The sequence below is a fragment of the Globicephala melas genome, chromosome 10, assembly GCF_963455315.2.
Source record: "Globicephala melas chromosome 10, mGloMel1.2, whole genome shotgun sequence".
NCBI lineage: Eukaryota > Metazoa > Chordata > Mammalia > Artiodactyla > Delphinidae > Globicephala > Globicephala melas.
This window is the reverse complement of record NC_083323.1, coordinates 61215622-61233352: the sequence shown is the minus strand read 5'-3', so window position 1 is coordinate 61233352 and position 17731 is coordinate 61215622. Positions and strand designations below refer to the sequence as shown.

Below are 17731 nucleotides of genomic sequence, written 5' to 3'. Positions count from 1 at the left end.
TAGTTATGGCTCGCGGGCTCTAGAGTCCAGGCTCAGTAGTTGTGGCACACGGGCTTAGTTGCTCCGCGGCATGTGGGATCTTCCTGGACCAGGGCTCGAACCCGTGTCCCCTGCATTGGCAGGTGGATTCTTAACCACTGAGCCACCAGGGGAGCCCCATAGCGTTGTGTTCTTTTTTTTTTTTTTTTGTGGTACGCGGGCCTCTCACTGTTGTGGCCTCTCCCGTTGCAGAGCACAGGCTCCGGACGTGCAGGCTCTGCGGCCATGGCTCACGGGCCCAGCCGCTCTATAGCATTGTTTTCTTAATTTCATTTTCAGATTGTTTATTGCTAGTATATGGAAATACAACTGATTTTTATATGTTGGTCTTGTGTCTTGGAACCTTGCTGAACTTGTTTATGAGCTCTAATAGTTTTGTGTGTATCTATTCCTTAGGGTTTTCCATATACGAGATCATTTCATCTGCAAATAGAAATAGTATTTCTTGCTTAATTGGCTTGTCTAGAACGTCCCGTACAGTGTTGAATGGAAGTGGTGAGAGTGGAATCCTTGTTCCTCATTTTAGGGAGAAAGCTTTTAGTCTTTTAACATTAAAAACGATGTTAGCTGTGGATTTTTCATAGATGCCCTTTATCAGATTAAGGAAGTTCCCTTCTATTTCTAGTTTGTTGAATGTTTTTATTACGAAAGAGTATTGGATTTTGTCAAACGTTTTTTCTGCATCTATTGAGATGATCATACAGTAATTATGCTTTATTTTATTAATACGTTGTATTACATTGATTGCTTTTCATATGTTAAATCATCTTTGCATTTCTGGGATAAATCTCACTTGGTCGTGGTGTATAATCCTTATTTTATATGCTACCAGATACTGTTGGCTGGTACTTTGTTGAGGCTTTTTGTATCTATATTCATAAGGGATATTAGTCTATAGTTTTCTTTTCTTGTAGTGTCTTTGTATGGTTTTGTATCAAGGCAGTACTGACCTTACAGAATGAGTTGGGAAGTGTGCCCTTTTCTTCTGTTCTTTGGAAGAATTTGTGAAGGATTGGTGTTAATTCTTTAAACATTTGGTAGCATTCATCAGAGAAGCCATCTGGTCCTGAGCTTTTCTTTGTGAGGGTTCATTTTTTTAATGCAAGGTGCAGAAGAGTATTTATGGTAGAATCCCATTTGAGAGAGAGAGAGAAGGAGAGTCTTTTTAAGCTATATTTATGTTATATTAATACAGAAAAGTTTTGAAAAGATATACAAGCAGCAAATGTTATCGTTGGGTCATGAGATGGAACTTGTCTTCTCTTCCCTTTTTTTTTTTTTTTTTGTGGTACACGGGCCTCTCACTGTTGTGGCGTCTCCCGTTGTGGAGCACAGGCTCCGGATGCGCAGGCTCAGCGGCCATGGCTCACGGGCCCAGCCGCTCCGCGGCATGTGGGATCCTCCCGGACTGGGGCACGAACCCGCGTCCCCTGCATCGGCAGGCGGACTCTCAACCACTGCGCCACCAGGGAAGCCCGTCCTCTCTTCCTTTTTTAATGATTATGAACGTGTATTGCTTTAAATTAAAAAACGGAACAAAACCAAAAACCTACTTAAAATGGCTAGCATTTGACCATTTGCTTTTTTCACCTGCACGGTGAGATGCTAGGGCTGTGTACTTGCCACTGACCTTGTGTCCTTAGGAACTCAGTCTAGTAGGCCCCTACATCTCTCTCCAGCTTCACAGTCTGCTGCTCCCCCTCTCTATTTTATCCTCCATCAACACTGAATTACTTATCAATTCCCTGAAAACACCCACAGTTCTGTGCTATTGTGCCTTTGTAATCCTATGTTGGTCCCTTTCCTTGCCAACCCTTCCTCCTTTATCTGCCCAGTTAATCTCTCTTAATCTCCGCTTGTCCTTTAAAACCCCTTCCAAATGTTTAGTTACCTGCCTTTGTGAACACCTCGCAACCCACTCTCTTCCCTTGCATTTCCCACCCAATGGGGGAAAAAATCTCTCTCTCCTCCTGCCTCATACATTACGCATATTTTTGTTACTGAACTTTGTATTTACCCTGCATCATAATTACTAGTTCACATATATGTCTTCCCTAAAAGTACAATTTTATTCAATCTTGTATCCAAGGAGCTTAGCACAATGCTTGGCACAAAACATGCTCAAAAAGGTTTTAATTGAATTGAGGTCATGCGACAGGAAAAGGCATTCTGGGTAGGATGAGCAATGAGAGCCAAGACCAAAGTTTAAATGACTGTAACCTGTACTGGTTTGGCAAGACAGGAGGATTCATGCCAGGAATGATTTTGGCAAGGCTGGTAATGGAGGCTCTTAAAAGCCAGACCGAGTAGACTTGGTAGGTAAATACTGGCGGAATGAAGAACCCTCCTCACCTCCTTTGAGTTTTTGCTCAAATCTCTCTTCTCGGTAGGCTTACCCTGACCACCTGAGAGGGATAGACTCAGAGTTCGGGGTTGATAGATGCAAACTATTACATTTAGGATGGATAAACAATAGGGTCCTATTGTGTAGCACAGGGAACTATATCCAATCTCGTGGGATAAACCATAATGGAAAAGACTATTTAAAAAAAAAAAGAATGTGTGTATGTGTATAACTGAGTCACTTTGCTGTACAGCAGAGATGGGCACAACATTGTAAATCTACTATACTTCAAAAAAAAAAAACACCAAACCTGTCATCTCTCCGTTCACCCCATCCCCTGACCCCTGCACTCTAGAGCCTCTTTTCCCTGATCTTCTTCCTTTTTCCATAGCACTTATCACATTTGGTGTAATTTACTTACTCATTATGTTTTTTATTTATTATCTGTCTCTCCCCTTAGAGTATAAGCTCCTCACAGTAGGGTGGCCTTGTTTACTGATGCTTCCCAAGCACCTAGAACGTTGCCTGGCATATAGTAGGCAGTGAGTAAATATTTGTTGAGTGAATGAATCCTAAATTAATAAACTTAGGGCTTCCCTGGTGGCGCAGTGGTTGAGAGTCCGCCTGCCGATTCAGGGGACACGGGTTCGTGCCCTGGTCCGGCAAGATCCCACATGCCGCGGAGCGGCTGGGCCCGTGAGCCATGGCCACTCAGCCTGTGCGTCCAGAGCCTGTGCTCCGCAACGGGAGAGGCCACAGCAGTGAGAGGCGCGCGCACTGCAAAAAAACAAAAAAAAGGGAAACAAAAATAAACTTAAGTATCTTGTCCAGAGCTGGCATAAAATAGTTTACGTATAATTCAAATGTCTTGTTTCTGAAAGGAAAGTTTATTCTGTAAAACTGCTGAGATAGTGTCATCTATTTGTAATGTAATCTGGGGCAGGGAGGGGGGAGGGAGGTGAGGGAAAGAGGTTTCTCTTGCCTTAATATTGCCTGAAGGTTTCTTGCCCTAGACACCAAACTGAGAAGTAAAACTTACAAGTACATTTGAGTTTATTTCTTGCCTAGAAAAATGTTGTTTCATGTGATGATTAATTCCCATGCTTTAATAATTTCTCTCTCTCTTTTTCCACAGACCTTTGTAGTATTAAACAGAGGGAAAACTCTCTTCAGATTTAGTGCCACGCCTGCCTTGTACATTTTAAGTCCTTTTAACCTGATACGAAGAATAGCTATTAAAATTTTGATACATTCATATCCTTTTCTGCAAATGTGGAGTGAGTGCAGCAGTTGCATGGTCGCTGGTGTGTGTTTCTGAATGTGGACAACTTGATTGTATATTAAGTATTTTACCAATAATGTAGGTGACTATCCCACCAGTTAGAAGTTTTAAGAGTGACTTCTGCTGAATCCTGAGTTGAGCTTCAGCAAATTCTTTTTTCTTAGGATGATGTCATGGGAGTCTGGAATTTTGTGGATATCATTAAGAGCAACAAATGAAGATGGTAACCTTTTACTGAAGTCTTACTTTTTAAAGCACTCAGACTTCAAGAGTTAGATTGTTCAGCTTCTTATATATGAAAGTCCATATTAGAATTTTTGAAAAGCTACTTCTTGAGTTACAAATAATTGAATGAGTGTTTTAGAGATCTGCCTTGAATATTTTTGATTTCTTGAACAGTGAGTTTAGAAAGTATCTAAGATAGTTTCTCAGATTAAATGGCCTCCTTGGTACAGAGGTTTAGATCTACATTGCAAGATTGCTATGAATCTGTTTTGGTGTTTTTGCTCCCCTTAAACAGAAAATGCCCATTTATTCATGTGGCTTGACTTTTATGTCTTATTAATATAGGAGAGTATATGACAGATGACAAATTATGTGATGGGGTTAGCAACTTTGCATAGTGACTTTAAACTTTCATGGTTGGCCTTCAATTGGACAGTACTTAGTCCCATGCTTCAGGGTTTTTGTGCCCTCCAAGTAGGATGAGGAAACCAGCAGTTGCTACTTTGTAAATAGGTTTGCTGAGCTTTTGCACATTTTATTAACAGTAAGAACTTCGCAACCTGGTCTGGAATCTTTGGTTTACAAGCAACATAGATCTGAAACCTAAAGGTTTATAAGTAAATAAATAACTCACAATGGACTTCTTCCCTTTTTGCTGGATCAGAAGATGGTGTTTTTTCTCTTCTAGCCAGAACATGTTGTTATTCCCTGAAGAAAAATACAGCTGTCGTGAAGAAAAAAATCCAGCTGTAAGAAGTAGTTTTTCTTTTTAAAACTCCACTAATAGAATGAAGATAGTGAATGCCATTAGCAAGAGAGAATGAATTAGCAACAAATGAGATATGGCTTCTGTGCTTATTAAAGTGACAGTTTGAGTTCGAGTAACTCATATTGACCTGAAGCCGTTTAATTTTTCTCAGTAGACAAGAACAGGAAGGGCTGAGAGAGATCCTGGATGGAATTAAAATGGCAACAGAATGATTTGCTACCCATAAACATTCCCAGGCACTTTCAGAATGATCAGATGAATTTGCCTCGTTACCTAATTCTTAGGAGTACGGTGGTGCAGATGTCCTTAAAATCCTTACCCAATGTACCATAACTGGTTTCCCAGATTGGACAAATTCAGCGTACATTGACTGTTGCCTTGCCCCACAAGAACAATCAGACCTTTGGAAGACTATTAAAAAAAAGAAAAATCATTAATGACATGCACATTTCCAAATAACGGGTAATGCAAGATAATTAACAATAAATGACTACTGAATAATATAGATTAGATTTAATTTATTTTCTCACCTGATGACTTTGGCATCTGGGGGACTGCAAGATTTCTGGTTATTGGGCAGAGAGGTATTTAGAGGCATAAGTGGTAAGAGGGAGAAATGTTTATCCAAAAGGAGTAGAGCAGTGACAGTGCTTTTGAAAGAAAGAGAGTGGCCATGCTGCTGTGTCCACTCACATTCTCTGGCCAGGTGTGGGTCCACATGGTGGCACTCTCTGTTCATGGTGATGACCACAGTTTTCATTATCACCTCGCCTTTTCCTCCTCTCTGTGCTTTGTCTCCTTTCAGGTTACTGATTTAATTCCTGTGATACCCAATGCGATGTGTGTTTGCTTCCTGAGGATAAAAACTGGCCAGATTTTGTATATTCTCCCTTGACTTTTTTCTACAGTGTTTAGCATGATCATTATGTGCACTATTTTGACCAACTGTGTATTCATGACTTTTAGTAACCCTCCTGAATGGTCGAAGAATGTGGAGTAAGTAGCTCATTTATTTATTTTTCTGCCAGCTTGTTTTAAGTATTTTTAGTCACTGAATCTTGCACTGCACAGCTTATCCACCAAGGAAGAAAATTATTGCCCACTTTTCATGTCACAAAGATGTGTGAGGATACGTGTGGAATTTAAGAACTATCCTTAGAAGTCAACTCTAGAAAGAGAAAGTATGCCCTGGAAGTTACTACTCATCACCTCTGCCCTTTCCTATGTCAGCCAATGCTTTGACTTGCTGCCCCATCACCATCTTGTACCTCAGTTCCTGATGATACTGCCTTCTTCTCCAACATTAGCTTTCCCTTTCTTTTTGACTTGTCTCAAGTTAAAATTAGCTGTGGGGCCTCCTCGCCTGGTTCAAAATGATCATGTGCTAGATGGCAATACAGAGTTTTTTCTTTGCAATACCCGTCAGGGCCCAGTGCAACATTCCAGAGTTCTTGCTTTGTGCATTTCAGTAATTTTCATTTGAAGCATCCCTTTCTCTTCCTCACTTCCTTTCTGCTGCATTGGCTGTGTTCTTTCTGTTTTGTCTCTGTTAGTTGAAGCCATCCGTCGGCAAGTGTTATCTTAAAAGATTCATTTAAAGTTTCTGTCTGTTCAGAAATTACCTCAAGATATCCGTTTCTTTGACAGGTACACGTTCACAGGGATTTATACATTTGAATCACTAGTGAAAATCATTGCAAGAGGTTTCTGCATAGATGGCTTTACCTTTTTACGGGATCCGTGGAACTGGTTAGATTTCAGTGTCATCATGATGGCGTAAGTTCTCTGCTTACTTTATTGGTGTTCTGGGTGATTATGTGTGTGTGGTTGTACTCTTGGGTGTGTTTGTATGACAGTTTGTAAGTGTGAGTTTGTGGGCTTAGTTGTATGAGGAATTAATGGATAACCGTGTAAGGTGGTGGTATGGACTTATGCCTATGATTCTTGCTTATGAGGGCCTCTTGTGGTTCAGGAAATGACAGCGTGTATATATGGGAGGTGGTGAGCAGAGGCTTGACAGCTGGGAGAGAAAGTAGGAAGTGATTTCCCATTGACACTCCCTCATATTTTATTTTCCCCTACAGCATTGACCCGGGGTCGCACAATTATCACTAGGCAGCCTCGGTGAAGACCTCAGATTTTTTAGGTGTAAACCTTAGGCTGGAACTCAGTGTCCTGGGTATGTTATATCACATGTAATTTCATGAGGCTATCCAGATGTTGCGGAATTCAGAGCATATTTTAGAGTCAAAACATGAGCCAAGTGTATCCAATCTGGTCACTTCGTAAAGAATTACCGACCAGAGCTTCAAACTATTGTTACTAGGGAGCAGTGTAACCCCACATTGGTATGCTAGGGTAATCTGTGTTGTTTTAACAATGAAAATGTATCTCTTTGGGAAGTTTAGCTGGTGATAGAAGAGTTATAGCAGACTTTATTTTTATTTTCAGGTTGGGAAAGTACTTTGTGGTTTGGTAGGGGCTAAGTGTGTTGTCTAGATTGTGTGTGTGTTTATGTGTATGCACACAGACGTGTAAGAAATTGAGTGCATTTGTGTATGTATGGGTCTGAACATCAGGTAGAAAAATGTATTTCAACTGTAAAGTGTGAATGAATGATATGCATTGAATATTTGAAACTGGAACTTTGACTTTCTGTTATATTAAGACAATTTCTAGCTTTCCAGCATTATGAATACACATTGGTGTTCATTTAAAATTTAAGTGTCCTTGCTAGGCACAGAGCTGGTGAGCACTTAACACAATATGGGCACTTAACACAGTGCCACAGTGCCACATTGGCACGTAAATGAGCACTTAACACAATATTGGCTCTGATCCCATGATCTAGATTTTTCCTGAGCCCTGTTTTTGTATGTCACGGGCTAAAACTTCATCTGTAGGCATGACTGCAAAGATATGCATACAACTCTTAGATAAGTCATTTATACAGAGATTTAGGCATTTTTGCCGTTGTCAACTAGGGAGTTACTTTAATGTAGGTTTGTTTTTATGAGACTCCTGTTGCAGAAATTTGTCTCCTTTTCCTAAGAAATTGTTCATAAAACTTGGAGACATAAGCCTTTGAATACCTCCTGGCCTTCCTTTTTACTAAAAGAAAGTGAATGGACTAAGTAGTCATTCTGATTGGGATCTGCACATCACAATGCTGAGGAAGAAAGGAAGCCCTAGGAACCTTCTGGTGGTATCACTTCCTTCAAATACACTTTTGAATTCTCCTTGCCCAATTGAAAAAAAAATGTGTTCCTTAAATGTTTATATTTTGAAACTTTTCTTTTTCAAGGAAATAAATGAAATCATAGCTTGTATATAAGACCCTTTCTTACCCCCGTTCTCAAACCCTCGCCCAGTGGTACCATTACAAGTTAACTTTGGTTTGATTCTGCAGGTATATAACAGAGTTTGTAAACCTAGGCAATGTTTCAGCTCTACGCACTTTCAGGGTACTGAGGGCTTTGAAAACTATTTCGGTAATCCCAGGTAAGATGGCCCGGGGTTGGTGTTAGGTGTTGGGTTAGGGCCCTGACGTGACGTATTGTACTTTTTGTTTTGTTGTGGTTTTGTTTTTTTCCTTCGGTGTTTGTGTTTGTGTCCGTGTTTGTCATTTGTGTCTGTGCGTGACCTCCCTTACTACAGATATGTGACAGAGTTTGTGGACCTGGGCAATGTCTCAGCGCTGAGAACATTCAGGGTTCTGCGAGCTTTGAAAACTATCTCTGTAATTCCAGGTGAGAAAATTTAAACACAAGACTGACTTTGCCTCATCTCCTCTCTCTCCTCCATTCATTTTGTCCACCACATTCTGAAGCGGCATCAGCACAGCTGATATGGCCTTGCATTCCGCATGTTTGTCCTGGGAGACGTTCTCTGGAATGGCTCTTTGGTCCTTAGCAGTATCTCTGACAGTGCTTGCTAGGCATGCGGCCCCCATTCCATCCATGCTTTGAAAAAGCACGTGCTTAAGAATCACTTGGATCTTACAATATCTGAAAGAATCGTCACGGAGCTAGCTGTCTCTTTGAATATCAATCACTTGCTTCCTAGCCTCATGGAATTACAGTAATTTTAACATTCACCATCATTCCATTGCTTATGATTTCTAGGCTTCCTGTCGCATGGTTTGCTGATGGGATGTTATTCGAAGAATTGTACTTTTATTGTTACTGTGTTAATGGAATTATTTAATCACAGAAGAGACCTTACCCAGTTAACTAGTCCAGTGTTCCAGACAAATTTAAGAGCCTGAACTTTAATAATCACTGTCTATCACATTCTGTTGCTGTCTGTTTCACTAGAATAAGAACCAGTAGACATCTACTACATATGTATTCAGAGACCATTCTCAAACATAAATCCCAGTGAAAGCTTATGCAGGTGCTGTTAAAAAAAAAAAAAGTCAAAGGTAAGATAAGATACGTCTAAACATGCGGGCAAACAGAAAAGTACAGAAACTTCATAAGGAAAAAAAAAGGAATCCGCGGGTGGTTGAGAGGTAGTTGATTGACAGTCTCTCTAAAATTTTTGCCTTTTTTTCCCTTGGTTCTGGTTGAGCTAGCTCAGTGGTTCTTAACCTTTTGAAGGTTTTGAATCCTTTTGAGAATCAGATGAAAGGTCACAGGCACCACCCCCCAACACCAAAGCCCACCTGTGACCCCCAGGTTGAGATCCATTAATTTAATTCAAATCCTTTCTACGAGGTAATCACTATTTTTCTAAAGACCAGTCTTGAAATCTGGAAGGAAAGATATTTTAGTTAGTCTGCTAACTAAAATATTGTTGGCAGAAATGTGGCAGAAGTCAAGACTATGTTGTTGCTGGTTCGACTTTGGTTATGTTCAGGAGTTTTCAGGGAAGACTCCCGAGAGGCCAGGCTTTCCACTGCAGTTTTGTAGAAACAGGGACATGAAGAACAGAGGCATCCTATTCCTGGCATCACGTGGCTCTTCTCCTTGTGGCTGAACCAAAAATAATTCCTCTTTTCCCCTTTTCAACACGTTATCTAGATATCAGATGCAGAGAGAGGGAAGCACGGAGGTAGAATCCGAGAGAGGGAAGACTTAGAATGTAGCTTACTGAGAACCTCAGGAAGGTAAACCTCAAGTTTCTCCATTTACAGATTTGGGCTATGAAGCGGGCCAGTAAATTATGGCCCTATTAAAAATGAATTCCAGGGCTTCCCTGGTGGCGCAGTGGTTGAGAGTCTGCCTGCCGATGCAGGGGACACGGGTTCATGCCCCGGTCCGGGAAGATCCCACATGCCACGCAGCGGCTAGGCCTGTGAGCCATGGCCGCTGAGCCTGCGCGTCCAGAGCTTGTGCTCCGCAACAGGAGAGGCCACAACAGTGAGAGGCCCGCGTACCCCACACACACACACAAAAATTCCGGGCTTCCCTAGTGGCGCAGTGGTTGAGAGTCTGCCTGCCGATGCAGGGGACGTGGGTGCGAGCCCCGGTCCGGGAAGATCCCACATGCCGCGGAGCGGCTAGGCCCGTGAGCCACAAGCACTGAGCCTGCGCTCTAGACCCCGCAAGCCACAACTACTGAGCCCATGTGCCACAACTACTGAAGCCTGCACGCCTAGAGCCCGTGCTCCGCAATAAGAGAAGCCACCGCAATGAGAAGCCCGTGCACCGCAACAAAGAGGAGCCCCAGTTCGCCGCAACTAGAGAAAGCCGGCGTGCAGCAACAAAGACCCAGTGCAGCCAAAAATAAATAAATTTATTAAATGAAAAAGAAAACGAATTCCTTGGGACTTCCCTGGTGGTCCAGTGGCTAAGACTCGGTGCTCCCAGTGCAGGGGGCCTGGGTTTGATCCCTGGTCAGGGAACTAGATCCCACATGCCACAACTAAGAATTTGCATGCCACAACTAAAAGATCCCATGTGCTGCAACTAAGACCCAGTGCAGCCAAATAAATAAATATTTTTTTAAAATGAATTCCTTTATTTTTAGCAATGGTAGCTTACTGCTTATCAACCAGAGGCTGGGTGTCAGTTGGAGTATATTCTCCTTGGCAAAAAACTATAACCCTGACTTATCAAGGTTTAGTTCCTAGCCATTTCAAATCCGTTTGACAGAAAATTCAGCTCATTCTTTAGGCAGCTTCATGAAGCTTGTTGATGGCAGCCTAACCCTTAGGCAGGCCTTGTCTTATTTTTTTTTTTTTTGAGACATCTGTACCACCAAATCTTTACTTTCATTTTTCCTTTGGTCTCTTTCCTCCTCTGGCCTCTTTTAAATATGATCCCATGTTTTCTGCTCACTTCCCCCAGCGTACTCCGCAAGGCATCTGTCTCTTTATGTTCTTGTGATCTCAAAACTTCTCTTCCAGAATTAAATTGGAAAGCTGCGTTCTGCTCACTAACTAGGGCAGCAGATGCTGTCTCTGCTCCAGCTCTTAGCCTCTGTCTCTGTCTCTGCTGTATGGTTAACTTCTGACCACAGCATTTCTGCAAGATAACTCTTGACTGATGTCACGTAATTTATCCTTATTACTTTCGTTTTATAGATATATATTCATGTCTAGTTTTATATTCTGTATTACGAATATATATTTATAAGCACAGTGCCTGGCCCATAGTAGTCCTCCATAAATGATTTTAGCAGTAGCAATTATAAAGAAGAAACCTAAACCCAAAGAAAGGGTTTGTATGAAGATTTAGACACCAGCTTCACAGTTTGAAATAGATTCCTGGATTCCTATTTCTAGAAGCACCCCGCAACTGAGATGGCTTTGGGAGGCTTTGGAAAATAACTTTAAGGGGTAATAAAGCCAATAATAGATCACTATCAGTGAATGGTATAATTGATACTGGAATTAAAGTGTGACTTTTAATCCCAAGTCCTTTTGCTCCCCATTCTACGTGTAGAGGGCTATTGCCTTGTTCCTACCTGCCTGTTACCCAGGTCTCCTTCCCAGGTGGTAACACCAGTGTATGAGGCAGTAGACCTGGGCCCTCTCTTGACTGGAAATCTAAGTCATTTTGACTCCACAGTTACAGAGTTAGGCCATAGTTCCCTCTGAGTAAAGCCATTGCTTTGGGTACCAAGTTTTCTCATAGGCCACTTCAGTGGAATTGTTGCTTTCTTTTGCGTTTTCCTGCTCCTGGTTTGATGATCGGCTTTTGGTTTTTTTTAACATCTTTATTGGAGTATAATTGCTTTACAATGGTGTGTTAGTTTCTGCCTTATAACAAAGTGTATCAGTTATACATATACATATGTTCCCATATCTCTTCCCTCTTGCGTCTCCCTCCCTCCCACCCTCCCTATCCCACCCCTCTAGGTGGTCACAAAGCAACGAGCTGATCTCCCTGTGCTATGCGGCCGAAGCTGCCAAAAACAGGAGTGAGAGCAGCCACAGAACTGATGTGGGACCTGCAAGTTCTCACAGAGCTCTTTATGAGAGTTTTCCCTTTCCTAGAGCACTCACCCTGCTCACCTGGCTGATGCCGTCCTCCCTCTTAGCATCTTCGGTATTGATAGATACTCTGAATGTGTCAGGGCAGTCAGGACTCCCTGAAGATTGGAGAGTACAGTGCACCAGTTAGCTCCAGCCTTTTATACAAGAGATACTTTGATTTAGAGCCTTCTTGTGGCTTAGAAAAGACTGAACTCACATCCTGACCCTTTTTATTTGCCAACTCAAGACCTGGATACCTATCATTCATGGTTTCCCTTCTGCTTCGGAGAACTCAACTTGAAGAACAGTGCCATGCAAACTGTGCTAAAAGGGTCAGTTATAGGAAAAGACCCTTTGAATATTTTCTTTGGTCTGGAACTTGCTGGATTCAACTTGACATTGAAGTATTCTGTGGAGAATGTCGTATACCTTAAAACTTTGTTTTCACTTTGTGTTTATCTGGGTACAAAAATGAACTTCTAAGTGACTTTGTCAGAATTTTCATCTCCTGCATGCTTTGGCCATGAGCCACGGGACTAACATGCCCCCAAGATAGGGTGGACATCTCAAAGAAGGTGTCTCAGGGTTTTCTTAGAGTGTAGCACTTAATGGTGTAAATAAAACTGGTTGGGAGGGCCTCGCTGCCAGTCCCTTTTCATTTCCATCATCATTTAAATGGCTCCCCAAAGCACTACTTCTGTTGGTCATTTTGCTCTCTTTCGAGCTGCAATTTCTTGATTATTTTTCTCTTGGATTTGTTATTTCTCTGCTTTCATTTTTGTTACCGTCTCTCTCTCTTTACCTGTGGTATCAGATAAGAAGCAGGGAAAATGAGAGGCCCTTCTCCGTCCCCCCCCAGTATTCACGAAGAAGGTGTTTTCTTTAAATGTGCCCGTTATGAATGTGGCAATCTCTGCTGCGCTGTGAAGTGGGATAGAAAGTGTGTTAAGACTCTATTCAGAGTCATTGTTTCTTTTAAAATATTCTAGTGATTAATCCAGTTGCTTTTGTGTTTCTCCTTTTTCCACACTGTTTCTCAGGAAAGACAGCTGAAGTTTACCACAGTGGTCCTGATGGGAGCAACACTGAGAACTCCCAGCGCCCCCTCCCAGCCCCACCTCTGAGAGCTCGTTTAGTTGTGGTCAGGCTTACTCAAGACGAATCTAGTCTTGAGTAAATAAATCAAGGGGCCCCCAGGTCTCTCCCACATTACTCTTGATCTGAAGAACCTGCAAGAACTGTCACTGTGAGGACTGAATCTGCAGCAGGGAAGGTGACCTGGCATGACTGTACCCCAGGACTTGTCTGGACCGAGCCAGACCGTGGGACCGGGGAGTTGTTCTTCTCCCTGTTGCGAGAGCTGCTTGTTACTGCTGTTGAGGCCTGTTCTGATGTTCATTTTGTAGGAGGGGTGGCTCGTGTTGCTTCAAACCAGTTAGATTTCTCAGCCTGAACCACGAACTAGGAAAGATAAATGGACTTTATTTATAATCTGGCACCAGCATGGTGGACGATCTTGATCCCAGCATGCATGGCTGGTTTCTCTGGACTTAGCACATAAGCAGGCTTTGTTCATTTGTTTAAGGGATTGCTGGGCCTTGGGAAAGGTGACAGGAGGTTCAGAGGCGCCTTTGGACATAGAGCGGAGTGAAATTCTGTGACAGCGGCTGCACCTGCTTCTCAGAATTTCTTAAGTGTCCGACTTCCTGTCTGGTAGCTGACCTTTCTGTACATCGGGTCCAGCTGTCTTTCCTTGTTCTGTAGTAAGTCTATTAACTACTTCTGCTCAGACACGTCCCAGTGCTGGTGAACGTTCGCCTCTTCTTCTCGCTGTCCAGTTTGCCGCCACGTGGCTTCCGTGTCACACTCTGTTGTGTAGGAGTCACATGAAGGAGCTCACTGCTCTGTTTCGGATTATTAGTTTTCTTGCGTATTCTGGTATGTGGTGTTATGAACTGGTTGAGTTTATGCTCACAACCAGAACAGTCTCCATTCTTGCACGCCTCGGATCAGAAATTCTGCCAGCGACTTCTTACTTTTTTTGACCCGTGTTGCTTGTTGCTGGGGGAGCACTTTTGCTTGGCTGTGTTTACTAGTATGTGGCAGCCACTGCTGGCAAGACTATGAAGGTTGAGCTTAAGAAAAGCATTGATGGGACTTCCTTGGTGGTGCAGTGGTTGAGGGTCCGCCTGCCGATGCACGGGACGCGGGTTCGTGCCCCGGTACGGGAGGATCCCACATGCCGCGGAGCGGCTGGGCCCGTGAGCCATGGCCGCTGAGCCTGCACGCCCGGAGCCTGTGCTCCGCAACGGGAGAGGCCACAACAGTGAGAGGCCCGTGTACCGCAAAAGAAAAAGAAAAGCATTGATGGCGTCATTTCCATAAATTGGCGTCAGTGTCTGCAGATATGGTCATTTGCAATTATCAACACTGACAGAAGGAAGAAGAGTCTTGGCTGAGGCCTGGGTATAATCCAGTAACCATTTAATATTGCTGAGTAATTGTGTGCCTAGCTTCACTTACAGATACTAAGTTACGTCACCTTTCTTCTTCCTGTGCCTTCCTCTAATTTTCTCCTAACAATCTGGATGAGAATCTTAGAGAGTAAACTTTTTGGTTGGCCATAGTGTTATTTAGTGATCATTTTTGCTTAATTAAGTTTTGTTCCTTTGAGACCCTGTGAAGTATAAGCGGCTGAATACCATTTCCAACTTAAATCTCTACTTTAACCTTCTTGAAAGCTGAAAGAACTCCACAGAGGAGTTGATCTAAGCCTCAGACTTCAAAGGAAAACACTTGAAAATTTTTTTTTGGCTTTCTGGACTCATGTGTACAGATTTCTTCAGCAGTGGCATCTGGTTTATGGAGAAGAGATGTTGAACCAGCCGATCGTGAGTGTTCACGTCAATCCCCAGAAAAGTGAGGAGTTCCATGTAGGGTTGGTGTATTATTTGAGCATCTCTGGTTGCAAGTAAAAAGATACAGGAGTACTTCAAGGAAACTAAGGGCTGGAATGCTTTGGGGCTTCTGGAAGCCAGTGAAAGCAGAATGCAGAGCCAGAAGGCCCCAGACACCAGGGAGTACCTTGTCTTCATCTTTCTCTTCTCCATGCTCCTATTTCCTTTTTCTGTCCCTTAGAATGCTGTCTTGACTTCACAGACATATCCTAATATAATGATAGAATATGACTACCATTTAGCTTCCAGATTTATACATTATCATTCCCACCACATGAAAAGGCTACTGGACTGTCTCTTGTCCCATTCTATATTCCTGGAGGACAGGATCTAGATTTAGGTCAGGTGTGCATCCTGACATCTAACTACTAAGAGAAGGTTACTTCCTACAAACAAGGCTGCTGGGAGCCCACCCTTATGGAACAGAAGATAGTTTGAGCTCATAGCCTGGAATTTCCTGTTGTATGGGCTTGGAACTATCCAAAGAGTTCCCAGCCCAGGAAAATCAGATTAGACTTATGCTAAAATTGTATGTTTTTAAAAATTAATTAATGTCACAAATACATTGGTTTGACTATTTTAAAGTTTTATCCTCTTGTTACTAATACAAATGACAGCTTACAGCTCATTTCTCAATTCATTAAAATAGAAGTAGAAAGGGCCTTGAACTATCATCCAGTATTCAGACAGGTGATTGTCTGAACCATTCAGGAGAGATGGCTATATAAGCTCTTCATAAAGAAGTTCAGGAAAATAAACTTTACAGCCATTCTTCAGTGACCTATTCAACTACTCTTTTTTTTTTAATTTATTTTTTGTTGACATATAGTTGAATTACAATGTTGTGTTAATTACTGCTGTACAGAAAAGTGACTCAGTTATACATAATACATACATTCTTTTTCATATTCTTTTCCATTATGGTTTATCAACTACTCTTTTTTAAAAATCACTCTTTGACTTTGAAAGCAGAACTTTCAAAGTTCACTCTTGACTTTGAAGCAGAATTTTAGGAGCCTAGAATTGACTTATCGGCCCAACATACACCTGCCTCAACCCAGCCAAATACAGTGAAGGACTTTTCTATTCCTTAGCAACTTATTGAAATGAGTTCCAGAACACTGGAACAATTTTTACTTCTTTATAGCTGCCTTTCATTCTATACGACCAATACCTTCTTACCTAGCTGTGAGATTATGATACAATTTTCCAGGACTTAGGAATAAAAGATTGAAACTTCAGCTACTTAATCACGAACAAGTAAATATCTCTGCCCTATTTTTAAAGACTTTTAGAGGGACCTCCCTGGCGGTCCAGTGGTTAAGACTCTGCGCTTCCACTGCAGGGGTCACGGGTTTGATCCCTGGTCGGGGAACTAAGATCCCACGTGCCACAAGGCACAGGTAAAAAGATTTAAAAAAGAAAAAAAAAAACGAAACACTTCTAGAGACGATTCTTCAGCTTCTCCTCCACTGCCCACTGCCGGTGCTCCTGTGTTTATCCATGTTCTGTGTATGAGAAAATGAGACCGGGAGGTGACCTTAAGTTTGTTCTGAAACACAGTGGGTCATAAATAGTGGCTGAGCCAGGATCAGAATTCCCGCTTTCTGATTCCTGCCTTGTGCTCTTTCTGAACAGCCCTGTGAGGAGACAAGGAATCAGGCCAGAAATGCCTTATCCCTGGAGCCCAGGCAAGCTCTTCCTGATCCCTTTGGTGGCCACAGTGTCCATGGAAGGCCCGCTCTGTGAGCAAACATAAGCCTTTGCACACTGCCACGTCTCTACAGTCTAACTCTTGGCTCTTTTTTCTTTAATTTCCCTTACATCCCTTTCAGGATATCTGTATGAAAGAAAGCTTCTTACTCATTTACTCTTTCAATAAAGAATTTAAAAACATATTAAGTGTCTGCTTTGTGCCAGGGCTTGTGCTAGGCACGGCATCCATTACCACCATTGGAGTCAACTTTGAAAATTCTAGGTAGTCACTTGCAAAATACAGCAAAAGAAGAGGCACGTCCACACCACCCATTAGATCACCATCGTACGAGGTTAGCCATGCAGTGTCATTATCCCATTATCCTGTCTCTTTGAGGAGGGCAACATATGTATAATAGTGATAGCCAACAGGTAGTAAGTACCGGGCACTGTACTTGGTATTTAACATTCATTATCTTATTTAAACCTCACAGCAACCCAGCGAGGTTGATATTTTAAATACCTTTTACAATTGAGTAAACTAAGGTTCAGACAAAAATGGTTAACATTTGATTCATTTATTGTGTGCCAGGTGCTGTGTTAAGTGTTTGTATGAGTCATGCTTAATCCTCGCAACAGCCCTATGATATTCTACTATAATCATCCCCATTTTAAAGATGAAAACACTGAGGTCCAAGGAGGTTAGGTTTATTGCTCAGGCCATGTAAGTAAGTTGTATAACTTGATTAGTAATTATCTACCCAGACTCAGGATTAGAATTGGGATTAGGGTTAGGATCAGAGCCAGGGTTAGGATTTCTGTAGAATTTCAGTGTGATAGTCTTGTCTTCAGAAGTAGATTAGGGGGCTTCCCTGGTGGCGCAGTGGTTGGGAGTCCTCCTGCCGATGCAGGGGATGCAGGTTCGTGCCCCGGTCCGGGAAAATCCCACATGCCGCGGAGCGGCTGGGCCCGTGAGCCATGGCCGCTGAGCCTGCGT

At 42.4% G+C, this 17731-nt stretch overlaps 1 protein-coding gene across 8 annotated transcripts in view; it reads left to right on the top strand.

Annotated features, from left to right (window-relative positions):
- SCN8A (sodium voltage-gated channel alpha subunit 8) overlaps window positions 1–17731 on the top strand; it is a 177849-nt gene that overhangs the window by 81625 nt on the left and 78493 nt on the right. For 5 of the 8 annotated variants that reach the window (XM_060306862.1, XM_060306865.1, XM_070046498.1 and 2 more), the window contains exons 3-6: window positions 3519–3638; window positions 5567–5655; window positions 6307–6435; window positions 8317–8408. In XM_060306862.1, the coding sequence (XP_060162845.1) occupies window positions 3519–3638; window positions 5567–5655; window positions 6307–6435; window positions 8317–8408 (430 nt within the window). Of the gene's footprint in view, window positions 1–3518; window positions 3639–5566; window positions 5656–6306; window positions 6436–8068; window positions 8161–8316; window positions 8409–17731 lie in introns of all 8 variants that reach the window. The other 3 variants (XM_070046499.1, XM_060306869.1, XM_070046497.1) reach the window with 1 other exon arrangement.